The sequence below is a fragment of the Euleptes europaea genome, chromosome 2, assembly GCF_029931775.1.
Source record: "Euleptes europaea isolate rEulEur1 chromosome 2, rEulEur1.hap1, whole genome shotgun sequence".
Lineage (NCBI taxonomy): Eukaryota > Metazoa > Chordata > Lepidosauria > Squamata > Sphaerodactylidae > Euleptes > Euleptes europaea.
Window position 1 is genome coordinate 40,951,045 of NC_079313.1, and position 18,801 is coordinate 40,969,845.

Genomic DNA, 18,801 nt, shown 5'->3' on the forward strand with positions numbered 1-18,801 from the left:
AAAAAACCCCACCCTCAGAAATTTCACTGGATTTGTGCTGCTTAAAATAAGAATTTTTAAAGAAGTGGCAGGGAGTTGTGGGTGGAAAAGAGGCATGGTAAACGATATTCTACAGTTTGGTCATATGCATCTGGCTTTCAAAACTGAAGCCAAACTGAATCTCACCTTCAAAAATAATTGACAAAAAAATCTTTAAATGAAGCGGTGGGCTAAGATTTTAGATGTGTGTGAGGGGAGACCTAGCATCTATGGGGGTTACCGCATTCAGTATTCCCAGCGATGTATTAAGAGTTTGAAAACGTTATAAAAAATACTGTTCACACTTTGTTTGGCCCCTTTAGCAGTGAAGACGCCTTCCAACCACTTTTTAGCTGTGGCATCCAAAAACCCTTTCAAAGCGATGTTTTTTATAACATTTTCAAACTCTTACTACATCGCTGGGAATACATAATGTGGTAACCCCCTAAGTTATGTTTTACTCATAACATAGCTTACCTTACTGGGCCAGGAGCGGCCTGCAGGGCCCAGTAAGGTAAGCCTGCGGGGGGGGGGGGGCTCCTTTCCCACCCTCGGCTTATACACGGGTGCCTAATTTTTCCCCATTTTTGGGGTGAAATTAGGCACCTCGGCTTATACTCGGGTCGGCTTATACCCGAGTATATACGGTACTTCCCGTCTTTTAAGTCCAATAACCCAGCTTCTAATACATAACCCTATTTTAATGTGTGTGTACATAAACACATTACTGTACATATATATGGTATGTGTATCATCTTTTAGATTACATGGAAAAAGATACTTTGTTTAGAAAAACAGAACTACATAAAAGCAAGAATGAATAATTTATTAGATGCTTGAACAAAATACAATTTTTCACATTTTTAATGTGGCTGTTGGAAGGGTGTCATTGTTTAAAAGAACATTTACACCTAAGGCTGAGTAATTGTACTGGGTTTTTAAATGCATTTGAAATGACAGTACGCACTGTTCAACAATCCAGCTGACCATGCATCTTCTCCTAGATCTTGAATGCACTTGAAAGACATGGAATTCAAAACGAACCTGGAATGATTTAACGGTGCATTAAAACACACACACACATCCAGTGGACAGCTGAAAGGCTCAGATAATGACAAACAGTAAAAAAGTTTCTGGACTTGCAAGATTTCACTGTTTTGCATACAGAAGTGTATCTAATGTTATCTTAAGGTGGGCAATGAGGAAAGATAGAACAAACTAGTACTTTCCAGTTATCCTGTTTAACAAATACTGCTTCAATTCATGGTCCCTTTCTTCTACAGGAAATGTTTTAAAAATCAGCTGAAATGTAAGTCCTACTCATCAGTGAGAGAAAGTCTCATATAAGCATATTAGTGTCAAGATTGCATTTTGCTCCCTTGTAATACCATGAAATTGGAAGACTTTGTGTCATATTGCACTTTAAATACAAATTCAGGGCCAGAACCTCAGTTTGTAAAAACATTTTTTAAAACTCTACCAACGTAAGCAGAGCAGTTTATACTGACTGGTGATCTGGTACCTGAATCCTTGTTGCTTAATTCAAGGGATTAAAACGTTACATCTTAAGGCTATGCATTTACATGGGTGCCCTGGCAAACAGAAGGGTATCATTAAATGGTCCTCTGAGACATCTACGTTTCAAGTTGTACTACCGCTGAAGTCAATACGAGAAGAGAAGCTTTGAGACCTTGTTTTTTCAGGGGGGGAAATTACGTAAAAGGATACAACAAGAAAGGATACACTTTGCATGACACAGTATTATTGCAGTATTTACGCAGGAATGCTTCTAAGGAAGAACAGCAGAATGTGGTTTTACTTTTAGTCCCTGGTACAGTTCTTTCATTCTTTAAACTGCCTATTTTAAAAAGGTCATTTTTAAAATCTATCAACCAGAAACATAATTAATTCAACAGATGCAATGCCACACCAAGTAAATATTAATTGCTCTGTTAGTGCAGTGAAGAAGAAAACAATGGATGGAGACTGGGGACTATGGCATCATTTGGGAAAAGAGAGCTAGTAGTGTGCCAGAAAAGCCAGTAAAGAAGCACCAGCAGGTGATGAACCACCAGTCCTGACACAGATTTCTAGTAGACATTATTTCCTAAACCTATTCTCTCTCTATCACTGTCTTCCAAACTGGCTGCCTCTGAGGGAAGCTGCCCAGCACTTCCACATTTGTGCTGGTCTGATATGTTCTGGTACCAACTCCTCTGTCTAACTCCTCAGTCTGTGTTCAAAAGGTCTTTTCAGATTAGGAAGTGACAGCAAAGGAGTAACTTACTGATCTATCTTCTTGTGTGTGTGTAAAGCGCCTTCAGGTCACAGCTGACTTATGGCGACCCCTTTTGGGGTTTTCATGGCAAGAGACTAACAGAGGTGGTTTGCCAGTGCCTTCCTCTGCACAGCAACCCTAGTATTCCTTGGTGGTCTCCCATCTAAATACTAACCAGGGCTTAGCTTCTGAGATCTGACGAGATCAGGCTAGCCTGGGCCATCTATCTTCTTAGGGAAAGCTAAATCTGCTTCTTGGCACTCCGCAAAACACAAGCATAAAGCAGAGATATTTTCACGTATCCTCCTTTAGCACTGTACTGAATTCTTCCCCCATGGGTCTGGTACTAGATTGCCAGTGCTTTGCCATAGTAAAGCAGGACACATCCACAGTGAAAAAGCAGTCACCTCTTAAAGTTATTTGCAATGCTTGGATCAACTGTTGTCAACTTTAACTATTTATGCTGATGAACATATACCATATTGCCACTAATTGTATCATAATACAGGATACATGGCTGTGGAAGTCAATATGCAAAATAATTTGATTCACAAATGTCATACTCAAACATGACCGTCAGCTTGCACTGGCCCTGATCTCCACCTACAGTAATAATCAGTTCTGCCTCACCAGCTAGCATACAAAGATGAGAAATGTTTAGTTGCAGCACATACTGAACAAAACACTCAAAGCCAGAGTGCATCTGGATATTCTTTAACAAAATACATAATCTCAATTGAGTGCATACCCTTTTACTGCACAGTTGTGAAGAGCATTTTATAAGACTACTGAACCAATTTTAGATTTTGTTTACAGTCGGATTTCATAGAAAAAATATTACTCAGCAAAAATATTTGGTAGATCATTCTTAAATCAGGACCTTTTTAATTAGTTTGCTCAAGTGCACTTGGCTTCTTTAATGTCACAGAAGTCACACTTCTAAATAGTTTGCAACAAGCCTATGAAGAGACATTTGTAACCTTTTTGCAAAATATCTAAAAGTGTTTAGAAACAAAGCTTACAAATTGTTAACTGTTTTCCATTCAGATTTCACATCGATAAATATTAAGTGATAAAAAATTAAATAGAAAACACCACCTTTCTACAGATTTTTCTAGAACAGAAAATATTTGACCTATAATATTTGAGAATCTGGTGTGATTTTATGCTGGGAACCAGGTTGCTCCCTGTTGTGGAGATACATTCGCTCTAAATTACCTTTAATGACGACAGCTATTTTAACCTTTTAATGGTGATGATTATAATTATGCTCTCCACCTTGGTCATTTCTTTTGAATGGCAGAGTATAAGATTAATACATAAATTAGCAATTTACATAAGACACTTTCATGATTAAGATGCACAGCATATTGAATGAATAAAGTCAATTTATATTCTAAAGTGAAGAGGATTGTACAGGCTCTCTTTTGGCCCTTGCTAAAATATATGCAAAAGAACAAACTCCATATGAAGTTTTGGGTAACAGATAAAAATCACAATTTAATTGAAATCGTCAGATGATTTAGTAGGTAGAAAAGTCTTAATTTGCTGAAGTGCACTGTATCATCATTTCACTGTGTATTATAAATAAAGCTGGCGACAAGTGATTTTTTTAATGTGAAAAACTTAGTTGTTTCAGGAAATGTATCTTAGAAGTCAAAGGTGCAATTCCACTTTCTTTTCAAAACTTAGCTAGAAGAAAATCCTTGGCTATGTTAAAAAAAAGGTACACATTAAATTAAGTAGTGTTAGACTGTGGGAACTAAAGACAGATACTACAGTCTAGCAAAACCATAAATAGCTTTCCACATGCAACGCCAGCGTGCATCTGAATGGCCGTCTGTATCTAAGTTGTACTAAATTGGCTGCATGCGTCTTTTTATCTAAATGGCAGATAACTATAGGTAACAGATAACATGGGCTCTTAGAGTGACTTACCTTCAGGGTTTTCTCTTCTCCTATCTTTTCCTTTTATCGTTTTTCGAATCCTGCTTTGGTCTTGCTGAACGAGCAAATTGCTAGGACTTGATTAAGGAACATACACCCTAGACCAAGTGGCAGTTGTTAGCAAGAATTTTCAATTCATGCAGCAAAATGTATTTGCAAATGGTAAAGACTATGGAAAAGTAAATACGCTGTCAAACTAAGGGACGCCACTATTTCTATCTGCTCCAAAGCTGTCAAACAATAATTTATTGGGGAAAGGTAGATACACTCAAGGTTGAAGAGAAAAAGTTGCAAAAAACACATTATGCTAAGGCATCCAAAAACAGGAGGGGAAAGAATCCTGTTCCAAGTTATAATCTGAAGTGGATAATTGTTGAAAGTTTTAGTTACCTTGATAACTACATAGATAAATCTACTTATAGATATCATAATGTGTTCTCAAAACATAATACTGGAAGTAAATACAACTTGAGCTAAATTCTAAAGTGGAAAACACACTGCTTATATTTAGACTAGTGTTAAAGTATATAGTGCATCCGACTGTAAATATGAAGGGCTGTTACAAATATTGTGCAACTATGATAAACACATGAAAGAAGAGTTGGTTTTTATACCCCATTTTTTCTCTACCTTTGAGTCTCAAAGCAGCTTACAATCACCTTTCCTCCCCCCCCCACCCGCACAACAGACACCTTGTGAGGTAAGTGGGGCTGAGAGTGTTTGGAAAGAACTGAGACTAGCCCAAGGTCACTTCATGTGGAGGAGTGGGGAAACCAACCTGGTTCACCAGATTAGAGTCCGCCACTCATATGGAGGAGTGGGGAATCAGACCTGGTTTTCCAAATTAGAGTCCACCGCTCTTAACCACTACACCAACAGCACCAACAACTGCATGCAGATCTTAACTTGGAAGATCTCCAAGACACATCTCATCTGAATATCCAAACATTTCAAAAAGAAGCACATGGCCTAGATATTTTTCCTTCGTTTTTCTATTTGAAGTCCAACTCAAATGGCTTGTAGACAATTTACACTACTGCTCCCAACAGTACTTACACCATACTTGAGTGACCCTAGCAAAAATTAGGCCCTACACCACAACCTATCACCTAAGATATGTATCCAAGTGCTCATACAAGACAAGGGATGATTTCAAGAGATTCCCCAATAAAGAAACTGAGGCAGTACAGCCACATGAGATGATTTTAATCACTTTCAAGCAAAAATGTTTCCATCGGTTCTAAGATACAAGTGGAAATAACCATCTAAAGAAACCCTAATCACGCTGCAGATGTAAGAGAAAAAGTAAGATTTTGAAAACCTGCCAACTTGACTGAAATTTAAAGCGGGGGGGAAGGCTTTAGGAAAGGATACAACCACCATGGGTTTGTCAAACAAATCATATCCATTCACTTCTTTCAAAGCCTTCGCAGCTGCTTTTTCATTAGGAAGCCCAATAAATGCTTGTCCTTTCATGCGGCCTTCTTTCATTAAGCGTATATCAAACCTAAGATAAAAAGGGAGAGAAAGAACCATTGCCATTACATGACAAAGTAAGTGTAGAGGAAGGGGCTGTGATGATTTTTTGAAATAGATTATATTCAGCCTGCCAACAAATGGAACACAAGTACAACTTATTCCAGTGCCACTTAGAAGAACCCTGCTCTACAGCTGGACACTAGCAGTGGTCCTTATGAGTCCTTTAACCATCAGCATGCAAACTGCCTGCAAAGCTCCAAGATCCTAAAAGACTCTGTAAATAAAAAGGAAATAGGTATCTTTTGATGCTTTTTGAAGCACCTAATTCCCACTATAAACTTCATATTTCGTTTCAAAAGGTCAAATCAAAAGGACAGTTTATTAATGCAGGATTCTTCAGCCAAGGTTAATCTGCTTCCACTGCCCCTTGCTTCTCGCATCCTTTGCATCCCTCATTCTTCTCCTCCCTTTCCCAGTTCACTGTATTGCTCATCTATTTTTGCTGCCTCCTTGGCAGCTCTATTTATTTCCCATCATCTCATTTCTTCTCAAATTTCTTGGTCCACTCAAACATCTCTTTTCACATGTTCACTGACTTCTTTTACTACACCACTGCCTCCTTCCTGATGTTGCCGCTTTTTATCCATATGTTTTGTTATCCCCTCTACCCTTCACAGAATCTTGCCTACACTACATCCTTGAGCAGGTGGGGATGTGCAAAGTTCAGAGGTACCACCAGGCTCACTTGATCAAGTTTTACAGAGTCTACAGAAGTTACCCATCCTCACTTACATGATACGTTCAGTTTCAGATGAAAAGTCAACATATCTTCCAAAAATAAACTTCAAATCCTAGGATTAAAAAAAATAAAATCAGAATTCTGCATCCTTTGACAAAGGAAATAAACACTAGGTAACCTCTTCTGCTCAATTCCTACTTACCTTTTCCTGAACCTGCTTAGACAAATTCTTCACATAAATTCTACAGTTGGGATCACCTGGTTCATAATTTTTGAAGACAGAAAGTGTTTCCATTTCTTGAGCGCAGAAAGACAAACAGATACTTGGTAGTTGGCATTTATATGACTTCTTTTACTTTAAACTATCCTCCCCGCTCCCCAAAGAATATATAGGGGGTTGTCAAATGTCCAAGGTCTGGGCGACATTATTGTTTAATTATGTGCCCAAACAGCTAGGCATTTTAACTCAGTATTTTAACAAAAAAGCTAGCATTTATACTGTGTGCTCTAATAATTAATCACCTCTTTTAGAGACTCTGCCTTTTTCTAGCTCTCTTTTGGAAATGAATTCAGAAGGAATTTCATCATCATCTTCTTCCATCTCCTCTTTAGGACTGGAACTAGGAGCAGGGAAGATTTTTCCAAATCCTGCATTCGATATTTCATCAGCTGCTGCATAGTTATCTAAGAGAAAAGACACCAGAAAAGTATTTACAATATGATTGAGAGGCACAAGAGAGGCCAACAAAGATAAAGCCCCACCTGAGTTGTGGGACTTAAGCGTGCTTACGTCCCATTGACTTCAGACTTTAAAAATGTTTGGGGGCAATGTCAGTGAAGTTTACAACGAGATCAAGCGAGACAGACAGAAGATTAATTAGCATATGAGAAGGGAAAGATACCAGGGTATCCAACTGTAAGAGTTGAATGTAAATTTAAACTCTCATTGCCCCCAATGAATGGTACAGGAAATGATGCCAGCTATAACTGTAAATTAATAATAATCACTCACATAATGATTTTGTTCACAAAGCCCTTCATACTAATTGGGTTGGATGAGTGTTCACTCTGGTACAAGTGTACCTGGTATCAGTGAGAGTCGCCTTGTGTGTGTGTGTTAAGTGCTGTCAAGTCGCTTCCAACTCATGGCGACTCTATGAATCAAAGTCCTCCAAAAACTGCCTTACACTGGAGAAACATGCAAGTACTAATGGGGAAAACTGGAGGCTCCAATAGTTGCCTTGTAATCATACAGATGGGTTACAGTAGTCTTTAAGGTACCTTGTAACTTACCCTAAAAGGAATACTGTAAATCTGTATGATTTCCCCAAACCTGGAATACTCAGACAATGAATTAGCTAAGGAAACCTAGTAAGTTCAATGGTTCAAGTAAAGGACTTGGTTTTTCATAGCTCCATTTCATACCTGTCTCTTAGCTACTATACAACCCCAGGTCCCAACATTGATTTGGAAACCCTTCATCAATGGAAGTTCATACCATTATTTTGTTCATTCTCCAGACTGTGTTGAAGAACAGCAGGCACATCTGTAGAAATGTGAAATTCAATTTTCTTTGGACCAACTGGCTGTGGCTGCTCAAACACATCTGAAGGTGAGAGTGCCGGATGCAAGTTACTGTTTAAAAACAATATTAAGCTCATTTAAATATTTATGCAGGACCATTTCTCCAGATAAAGTGGCTTCAGAAAGATCACACATTTCTCAATGGCAATTTTATTCCATATACTTTTGAAAGAATCTTGTATTTTACAGAATTTGATAATCTTTTAGCCTGACTGCTCTTTTTTAAAAGATCAAAATAATTTAATAAGTTTTGGATTCACTTTTTGCCTCTGACATCCATGTTATGAACCATTTTGAGCAATGTGAGCATTTTGAGCAATGTGACTAAATATATTCCAATTAATTTCAGACCATTACATAATAGTTTGGAGCTTGAATGTTATTAACACTTGTGACTCATGTTTGGAACACTATTGTTGATCAGTGTACACATGAGTACACAAAGTCATATTTGCACAAACTGAGCAAATACACATACAAAAGGCATAAAAACTCACCCCAATGAAGCACAGTTAGACAATGTGTGATGTAGGAGGCAATTTTGGGATCTGAAAAGATAAAGCCCCATTTTTAAAGTATTTTTTACCAGGTAGGATTAAAAGGCAGAGATGAAACTACTGCAAAAGTGTTGCTCAATTCTTTGCAGTTAACATATCCACAAGTAGGATATTTCTGTTGTTCCTTGTTCTGACAAAATAATGTTATGTTTAGTCACAATGTCTGGTAATCCTCTGTATATTTATTCAGTATATTTCTAGTACTTCAAACATTGTTTTTGACAGTGAACTTGAGTTTTTATACCTTTTGTACTTGTATTTGCTCACTTTGTATACTCATATGTACACTGATGAGCAACAGTGCTCCATTCTTGAGTTACAGAATGTTAACAACATTCACACTCTAACCTATTATGAAAGAGGGTGCAAAATAGAGGTCACTGCATGGAAACACTATGTAAATGAAATTCCTACGTCTGTACCTGTGAGAAACAGGTAGGGAAACATTCAATAAGTCTTTTAGCCTTCTTCTTTTTCTTGCTCGATGTTGCTTTGTCGGTATTTGTCGCTTGGGTTGAAGGGTTGCTAGTTCCATCAGTTTTGTGTATCTAAACATTAACAAAGACTTATCTAAACATATTTTCAAAAGAAAAAAATACAAATTCTTTAGACAAAACTTGTTGACATAATCAGTTCACCTCTTATGCCCAGGTTCTTTCTTGAAGTGTTTAAGAAGGATTTATCTGGCAAATACCCGGCTCTCACATAAACTAAAATGGTGCTGACTCCCCTGTAGTTTCTCCTCACACCTCCTTTTCCTGCACTAAGGCTTCAGAGAGGGAGAAAGTGATTTGTTAGGTACTCCACTGCCTTATGGAGAACCTGGTACAACTGAAGAGAAGCAGCAGCCAAAGCAATTGCTTCCTTTAAGGCTTTGTCTATGAAGGACTATGTAACAATAAAGTTCAGTGAAGAATGCTGCCAAAGAAACCCCACTTCACACACAAGGGTATGGGCAGTTCTTCAAATCTGAAGATGCAAAAGAACAGCTGTTTTGGCTGAGAACTTGGAACTGGAGGTTCATTGCTGAAGCATTCATAGATTAAATAACTAACTCCACATTAAAGGACCTGGTTTTTCCTACTCATTTTCTCCAGTTGCACTCTCACTCTTTTTTAAAACTGTTTTAAAATAATCAGAATTGGTTTAAATACATCAGATCAATTTTGATTAAAATTAACATTTAATAATGCATTTTAAATTTATGCTTTTGCTTATAAAGTGATACAAGTACAGCAGAGTTACTCCAGCCTATTGCTAACTACAGAAACTCTGGCAATCATGCATCAAAGGGACCTTTCTTTACTCATGCTTTATATCAAGCAAAACACACAGACACAAGAAACCAGTATTACTCAGGCAGCCCATTTCTGAAGGGGGGCAGTTAAGCAGCAGCCAGGAGCAGCGTAGTTGCGCCGCCTCCACAGAGGCCGCCATAAAGAAATTAAAACATTTTTAAAATTTAAAAACTAGAAAATGCCCCCAATGCCTGCAGCGAGGTTGTGCCACCAAAAACGCTGCAGTGCAAGGGGGCGTTTCTGGGACAAAAGGGGGTAGGAATCTGCCTAAAGGAAGTTCCGCCCCAGGAATGCCCCCCACCCACCCCAGCAGAGGCTTTCCCTTCCAGGCTGTGAAGGCAGCAGGGGCTGGCACAGTTCTGCAGCTCTCCAATGCTGGCATGTAAGTTACCCTTATCCCAGGTAAAGGGGCACTTACACCAGCACGGGGTCACACCGGCTCCTAAGGAGCGTCGTCCCCCACTTCAGGAATGCAGGCTTAGTCACATAAGCTATTCTCTCATCCTAGCAGAAGAGGTACCAGTGCTCTGAATGAAACTTACTTCCAGGCTGCAAAACATCCACATTGTACATAAAGTTTCTGCTGAAGTGAGTCTAGTCTAATCTCAAGGAAAATAAGGACACAGAGTCCTACAACCACTAACCTCTCCTTTTCTTCTTCATCACCACTTTCATATTCTGACTCATCTTTACTTGAATCTTGACTGTCGTCTTCTTCAGGCAAAGGAGGGTCCTCAGGAGGCAAAGGTGGAATTGGGGGAGGTGGCAGGGGCACAGGAATATACCCTTCATACTAAAAAAGGGGATTTTTTTTTAAAAAATGCTGGTAGTCAACTATGTTTAAAGATACAGCATACTTTGCATTTCAAAGTAAAAAAAGTATTTGTTCTCTTCTATACTGTATTAAATTCCTATCATACCTTTCTACCATTATAAAACTCAAGATTGTATACGTGAGGTTCCCAGGAGATCTCCCATCCAGGCACCAATGAAACCTGGATCTGCTTGGCTTCAACAAAGTTGTTCAAAAAAGTGGCCTTCTAAGCATAAACTTGGAATGACGTAGTATGCTTCACAACATTCTGCCACCATTTACTAATGTGATGCAAAAGGCTACTGTTCAAGGCCATGGGGCCCTCATTAGGTCAAAATAAAAAGTCACTTCAGTACTCATGAAGTATACTTGGGAGATGTAAAGCCAGTCAAGCAATAACAGGGACCACATTCATCGCCTGCCCATGGAGGAGCAGCAGCAGCTGGGAAAGGTCAAGAAAAGAGCGCTGACTGCACAGTCACAGGCTGTTTCCCCAGCACTCTACCAGCAGAAGACAGAACACCCACTGCTGTTGTGAGGGGTGCAGGTTTGGTCATAGTGAGAAGACAGAGAGAGTACTTCATTTTGGCAGACTTTGAGGTCAGAGTTACTGGCTGCATCTGTCACAGTTCTCATGACTTATTTTGTATAATTCAGATATGCTGCCAATGCATAATTGAACATCTGAACTTTTCCAAGGCTTTAAAAAATTCCATTTTATTTTCTAAAGCAAACTGTCCCTGGGTATGTACTCCATTACAGAGATTCTGCAGGTCTACCTGACAATGAGGAGAAGGATCTAAAGAACCATGATATAGTACAGTGGGCCACAAAAGGGTTTAGTCTTAAAGTTTTTCTCCTCTGCCCCCAACACAAGCACCACATGGCAAACTGTTATTGAAACTGAGGAACTTCAAAATCAGTTTGGGATATGAAACAGCGAAAAGTTTTTTAAAAAATCACTAAGGTCACGCAAGATCAAGCAGTTCTTTAGATCTGCATATCAGACTTTAAACATACCATTGGGCTCTTAAACTATATGCAAATTACTTTTATTAACAATATTATTCAAAATATTGTACCATTGGAGGCCGGGCAGTAACTGGTCCAAAGGGAGGGGGAAGATTCATTTTGTTCATAAGATGTAAAACCTAAAAACAAAAACAGCAAATTTTTGCCAGCAATCCTTTAAAGATCACTTCTCATGTTTTAACGCCTTACTACATTTAAGTATATCATACACCATGAAAAAACTACATAGATTTCTAAAATCGTTTCAATATATATATATATTGAGTTGAGGATAGATCCTGTGAATCCATTTGTCGACAGGTGGAACTACCTACAACACAAGGAACCTTCCTCTGGTGCAAAATGCCTCTTCCACCTGAGGAAGACTCTTTGTGCTGGAGGAAGAACTCCACTGCTCGCTAAAGAGATAAATATGATCCCACCAAGAGGGTGGAACATTTTTCATTAGAACAAATTCTGGGACTGGGATTAAGAAATTCTCTGCAAATGCTAAAAAATTATGCAAGTTGTAAAGATGTCATTTATAGTTCTACCAAATGTGATTTGTTAGATGGAATGTCAATTGTTTTCTCAGAGTACAAAGAAACTGTGAAAGACCACTTCCCTTTGCCAGAGGTGGCGGAAAGGAATGTGATTTTCAGCGATTCCCCTTTTCCACCACAGGACCCCATGTTATACTCAGCACGGTTCCAAGTGGTCCCCTAAACTGAAGAGGGTACTGCTGGCTGCAGCAGAAGCATGATGGCTCTGCTCAATAAACAGTGTTCAGCTCTGGGTTCACAGGATAAAACCAATGGGCACAAACTTTTAAAAGAAAAAGCCAAGAACACTGCTGGATCAGACCAGTGGTGCATCTAGTCCAGCATCCTGTGTCAGTGGTCAACCAGCTCTCCTGGAGGGCCAACAAACAGATTACAGATTCTAGGATCAGAGTTCAAACAAACTGTGGAATTCTTTTGAGTATTTACTGGTGGTAAAATCTAAGCAAATTCACTTCTGGAATAAAGTATTATTATGCTACATAATTCAAACAAGGACCAGTTTTACACCTGTAATTCAAGAGTGAAAAGGGATCTATACTTACTTGCACATAAAACTTAGGCACGCTTGCTAAGGCATTTGCTATGTTGGCCAGGATTGTGTTTGAAGGTGGTGGATACAGGTACTTGAGGCAAGAGCTTAAAGGAAAAGTTAGTCTGTAGGACAGGGGAGAAACAAATCAAAGAACTTAGAAATTTTTTTTAAGACAAGTAATGAAAATATTTAAAAAGCTTTATAACAGAAGCTGGTTATGCATTTTGCTCTTTAATTGCAAAGCAACTATTAGTTCACAAATGATCAATTCTAAATTATCACAAAATTTCTGAAAGTTAAAATTTGTACATTTTGTGCTTTTTTTTCTATTTCATTCTTTAAATCCTCTTGAAAAACAAAGCTGTGAATATAATGGCCAAGTTGAAGAAGATAATGCAAACAGTTCTATCTGCCTTAGGCAAGGCGGTAACTGGGGAGGGAGGAGAGGAGGGCTGCTGCCACCCCTGTGGCATGTAGAGAGGGTGGCAGAACTGTCTCTCCTACCTGGTACAGAGGGACCTACAGGAGAGGCAGTTCTGCCACCATCTCTGCATGCCACAGGAGCGGCGGCTGCCCTTCTGCCCCCCCCCCCCATTACAGCCTGGCCTTAGGGGACCTTGTGCTCAGGCCTCCCCATCCCCCTGTCAGAAGAGCTAGCCACTTTTGAAATTAAAAGAAACTTAAAAAGCAGATTGCAGTATAACACAGTTTAATGCTGTTCAAAGGAACAGACAAAAAATTTTTACACGTGCAAGTCTATATTCTAAAAGACTGTTCTGTTTCGCTTCTAAAGACAGTCAGAGAACTTTGTTATCCTACACAGTACAGAAGGCTGGGCCTCTTGAAACCCAAAGGGACGGCAATAAATATCACATGCCATTTGTAATTCAAGAATCTAGACTCCAAGTCTAATTCACTAGCAGATGAAATAGTTTGAAAAAACAGTTACAAATAGATCCGTGACTTGAATCATGATACAAAAGCAGAAAGGATACAACTTTCTTAAGAGCTGTATTAAACAACAACATGATTTTGATTTCTGATTCACTTGCTTATACAGGCATTTAAGTGCTTTAGGACCAGGATCCAACAAAATTTTAGCATGCACACCAAGAAGCCAAGCACTAACCCAAGGCTAGGAGCAATTCCACTTTCAACTTGGAGGCAGCCTAGCTCTTTCTTCCCTTTCTCTTCCTTCACTGGTTCTTCAAGACTAAGACAAAAAATAGTAAGAGAAATTACTTTACAAAAGTATTTGGCAAGATGCAATTGCCTAATTGTATTTGGATCTGCAACGTGATTTGAAAATGGATTACCCAGATTGCCTAGTAAGACTTCTAACAGAAAAATCTTAAAGAGAATTACATCCTTGTAAATCCATGAGGTTAGGAGAGTATAACAATTCTTAGGATGATACTGCGTTGTCCATTCTTTACCTGAGCCTGTCAATTTGGAAGATTACACTAGACAATGTAGTAGTATAATATAGCGTAAGATTATCAGTTAGGATCATTTCTATGAAATAATTTGCTAAATTAATGCTGGCTCCTGAATATGAATCCCTATTCAACCCCTTTCATTCTAAATTTTATCATTGGCAGACTCGCAAGGACATCACCAAATGAATTAATCACAGTGCAACTCTACAGACTCAGAGCCATATGCATCTGAGGCGGCTTCATTCACCAAGATGAAAAACAGCCCTTTTTCTTCCCATTAGGTTAACTGTGCAAAGAATGGAACGGCATTGCCCGGGAGGAAAAACTACTAGCTTCTCCAACCCCAGTCCCTGAAAATTGACAACATCTGTCTTTGTATGTGTAGAGGTGTTTTCAGCACCAGAGCCACAGTTTGAAAAGGATTTATTTATATTCCATCTTATTTTCTTAGACTAACGGTGAATAACAAGCTGCAAGGGCACCAAAACATACAAGATTATTACCAAAATCAAAAGCAGAAAATTAGAAATAGAACCAAATCAGCTAAAACAAATTTATTAACAAATATTTAGATAATTCCTCTTCTAAAAGTTCTATGAAGTTATTGAATGTGAGAATAAATATCCACATACCATTTGTCCTTTTCAGAGAGAGAAGACTGGCTAAGTGCATGAACACTGTCTTGCTCCTTTGCATACTCAACTACCAGTGTGTGGCCCAACAAGCTCAGCTGATGAAGTCTTGATAATGCCTTTAATAGAGAACAAAACTCAGCTAAATCAAGCCACATTTAAATGCATTTCAGAACAGACTGATAGAGTAGTCTCCTTTCAGATTTGACCAGACTAAAAAAAACTGGTTGGGCAAGTGTGGGGGATGATTAGCAATTTTACTTTTCCTCCACTCTCTCTTAATGATTAAATGGCAGGGTTTTAGAGACTAGATAATTTATATCTTAGCAGATCTTCAAAAAGAGACTGAGAGCCACTGTGGTGTAGAGGTTAAAAGTGTGAGACCCAGGTTTGAATCCTTTCTTATGCCATGGAAGATCGCTGGGTGATCTTGGGCCAATCACACTCTCTCAGCCTCACCTGCCTCCAGAATTGTTGTGAGGATAAAATGGAGGAGAGGAGAATGATGTAAACTGCCTTGGGTCCCCGTTGGGGGGAAAGGCAGGGCATAAATGAAGTAAAATAAAAAAAATAAGTAAATAAAAACTTACATAAGAAGAAGTAAAATTGGTTTTTGTATGCCGACTTCCTCTACCTTTTATGGAGAATCAAACCGGCTTACAATCTCCTTCCCTTCTTCTCCTTGTGAAGTAGGTGGGGCTGAGAGTCCTGAGAGAACTGTAACTAGCTCAAGGTCACCCAACTGGTTTCATGAGTAGGAGTGTAGGAGAGTCCAGTGCTCTTAACCACCACACTAGATCTATATATCAATTCAAGAGCAATTTATATCTCTAATCTGTGATAACATATTGTTTATATAGCAATACCCAGGAACATAAACTTTATGTTAGTATACAACATAAAAATAGAGATGCCTGCCTCAAAATGCATACAATCTAACCAGAAAGGGAGGAGGGAAACATGTGAGAAGGTGCAGCAAGCAATCTAATGTAGAAATGGTTTTCACTGACTAACAGCGCATTCCTGAGCTTCTGGCGTGCGGGGACGGCGGCGAAGAGGCGCGGCCACGCTGCCTCCTAACCCATTCCCCGCACGCTGCTAAAAGCCCCATTGAAAACAGTGAGGCTGCGCCTGCTAAAAAGCAGGCACAGCAACACCAGCCGGCATCCAGGGCCAAAAGGGCATAGTGTGTTGCCTAACGGCAGTTCTGCCCTCCAGAACGCCCCAGCGTCCGGACCTCCACACTGGCGTTGGGGCCACTAACGCCAGTGTAAGTGGCCCAGGTGCTGGCACAGCACTTTCCTGGCCTACTAAGGGCTTTCGCCCTGGAGGCTCAGGAAGGCGCTGTAAAAGGCACAAAGGCAAGAACGCACGGAACTGTCTCCCTAATTTATAATCTGTTTTATTTTATCTGTAGGAGTGCTAGGAATAATGTTTTACAGCTGGCCTTTACAATTAATTGTCCAGTAGCCCAACTCAACCCATTAGGAGTTTGACAAGTCTTTCATTTTTGCTGCTTTCCAAGGACTGGTAGATGTGCTTTCCCTACAGATTATTCAAGTTGTGCAGGGCTATTTTAGAGGTTGGTCCTGACACAAGCATTAAACTCTGCCAACTGTAGGCAAATGAGGTTATACAAACTTACTAAAATTTACTGTTTTCTAGCACTGTTAGAAAACATATTTTCTGTTCCTAACCCATTTTATCCTCCTGTTCCCCAAAACAGCCCATATAATTCTTCACACTTGTGAAAACTGATCTTAATAGTTTCTATATTGAAAAAAAATAGTAAGTTCAATACACACCTGAGCAGCTACATTTTCATTGGCAAAGGTAGCAAACGCTGTGTGTTTCTGAAAGACAAGCCAAAACGACTGTGAGGAAAGAAGACATTAACATGAAAAACAATTCACTGAACCACAGCACTTTTGAAAGCAATAGCAATGCCACTTCAAGTGAGGACAGGAAGCATGAGAGCTTTTCCCCCATGTCAGAACAGAACATCCTGAAGCACAAGGAACTGTGAGATTTATTCTGGTGCATGGACTAAGCTGCAGCAATTTTCTCAGCCCCTAGATGTACTCTACTGCAATTAGATACATTCTTCACCTCAGCACTTGGAAACAATAAGATATCATTCACATTGTCTATCCCACTCACAAGCCTTACAGCAGATCACCTAAAGTCACAGATAGGTTACTCCTTTATTCTAAGGCTCATTCCTTAAGCGACCCTGATCCGGGCAATTTAAGAGTAGTAAAAGGATGCTCACTTACTCCCAAAAAATCATTTCAAAACATATCTATAAATAAAAGAGTATGGTAATCCATGTCAGTTAACATACAGGTTATTTTTTCACTCTTATGTATATCCAAATCACTTTGGCTCTGAACACCAGTTTGGATTTCAAGGGCATTATCCTGCTTAGATTTTCCTACACATCACATCTAGATCTTTTGGTCTCCCGTGCTTGCTTTATCCAGAGGCTTTCCCAGGGCAAGGCACAAAGATTTTGCTTCCTGAGGCAGCAGATTCTGGGCCTGGTTCAGGGAGGCAGAGAGAAAGATGCGTTATGTCAGTCACAAAGCATTCCAGCGGGGCGCAGTGTGGATCTTGAGGTTCAGCCCCATGCGGCTTTTTTCCCAGCACCTGGATCGCGGAGAAAACACCCGCCATATTAAATCTGCCGTGGAAACAACGTTGGCCATTTATTCATGGAAGGTTTTGTCTTGCATTTGCCACTTTTTAGATGCCCTTTTCCCCCATCCGAATTCTCAAAACTCTGCCTGGGGGCTTATTGTTGAGTTTTGAGAATATGAATGGGGGAAAAGGGCATCTAAAGAGTGGCAAATCCAAGGCAAAACCTTCCATGAATAAATGGCCAACTTGGCCATTTATTCATGGAAGGGTTTGGCTTGGAATTGCCACTCTTTAGATGCCCTTTTCCCCCATCCGAATTCTCAAAACTCTGCCTGGGGGCTTATTGTTGAGTTTTGAGAATGTGAATGGGGGAAAAGGGCATCTAAAGAGTGGCAAATCCAAGGCAAAACCTTCCATGAATAAATGGCCAACTTGGCCATTTATTCATGGAAGGGTTTGCCTTGGGAGTTGCCACTCTTTAGATGCCCTTTCCCCCCATTCACATTCTCAAAACTCAACAGTAAACCCACATGCAGTTTTGAGAACACCTCTGCCGAGACGCAAACGTGGCAACCTTATAAGGAAACTGCTCCCGTTTCAACCAGTCGCTTGAAACACTTCTGGATACAGGAGCGCCGCACGTGGGCTGCGCAGGACCTCATCCTGTCGATGCGACATCCGCAATCAAGGAGATGAGCGTTCGCAGGGGGCAGGGCAGAATCTCCGACGCGCCTGCGCAGAAGAGACCCCCCCCTCGCGCAGCCCCGACGCCCGAGACGCTTCGCGCCTCACCAGCCTCCCGCAGTCGGCGAGGACGCGCACGGACGAGGCGCCGAAGTGCCTCAGCAGCTCCTCCTTCTCCGAGGACGACAACGCGGAGGGCAGGTGGCGGACCAGCAGCGTCCGGCTGCTTCGGCCCCGCCGCCCAGCAGGCTGCGTCTCCTCCGGGCTGGGCGCCGCCATGTTTTCGGCAGGGAGGCGGCGCTAATCTCGCGCCTCGAAACGCCGCCCAGTGGAAGCACGTCAAAAAAACAACGGCGGAGTCTCGCGAGAACTTGAATTTTACCGACGGGATCTCACGCCTCAAGGAATACAGTCCAGCTGCAACCGTTAAACACTTCCGGTATCAAGTTGGCCTCATTGCTGTTCAGCTTTCCCCCCCCCTTAGCTAGGCGGATCGTTACTGACGTCACGTCCTGACGTCACAGCCTGACGTTTCCCTCCTCTGGGGCGGTTAGAGAAAGATTTAAATTGATCAAAGGGATGAACC

At 40.4% G+C, this 18,801-nt stretch overlaps 1 protein-coding gene across 1 annotated transcript; it reads right to left on the bottom strand.

Moving 5' to 3' along the window:
• Window positions 1-893: 893 nt before the first annotated feature.
• Window positions 894-18,494, bottom strand: RNPC3 (RNA binding region (RNP1, RRM) containing 3). Its single transcript, XM_056844278.1, has 15 exons — window positions 18,324-18,494; window positions 16,697-16,744; window positions 14,892-15,010; window positions 13,950-14,033; window positions 12,831-12,942; window positions 11,797-11,865; window positions 10,545-10,693; window positions 9,025-9,150; window positions 7,960-8,096; window positions 6,984-7,145; window positions 6,664-6,758; window positions 6,515-6,573; window positions 5,618-5,750; window positions 4,235-4,314; window positions 894-1,062 (listed from the first exon to the last, which is right to left on the bottom strand). The coding sequence occupies exons 1-14, from the start codon at window positions 18,492-18,494 to the stop codon at window positions 4,255-4,257; spliced, it is 1,524 nt and encodes a 507-aa protein (XP_056700256.1). The 3' UTR covers window positions 894-1,062; window positions 4,235-4,254.
• Between the last annotated feature and the right edge of the window lie 307 nt (window positions 18,495-18,801).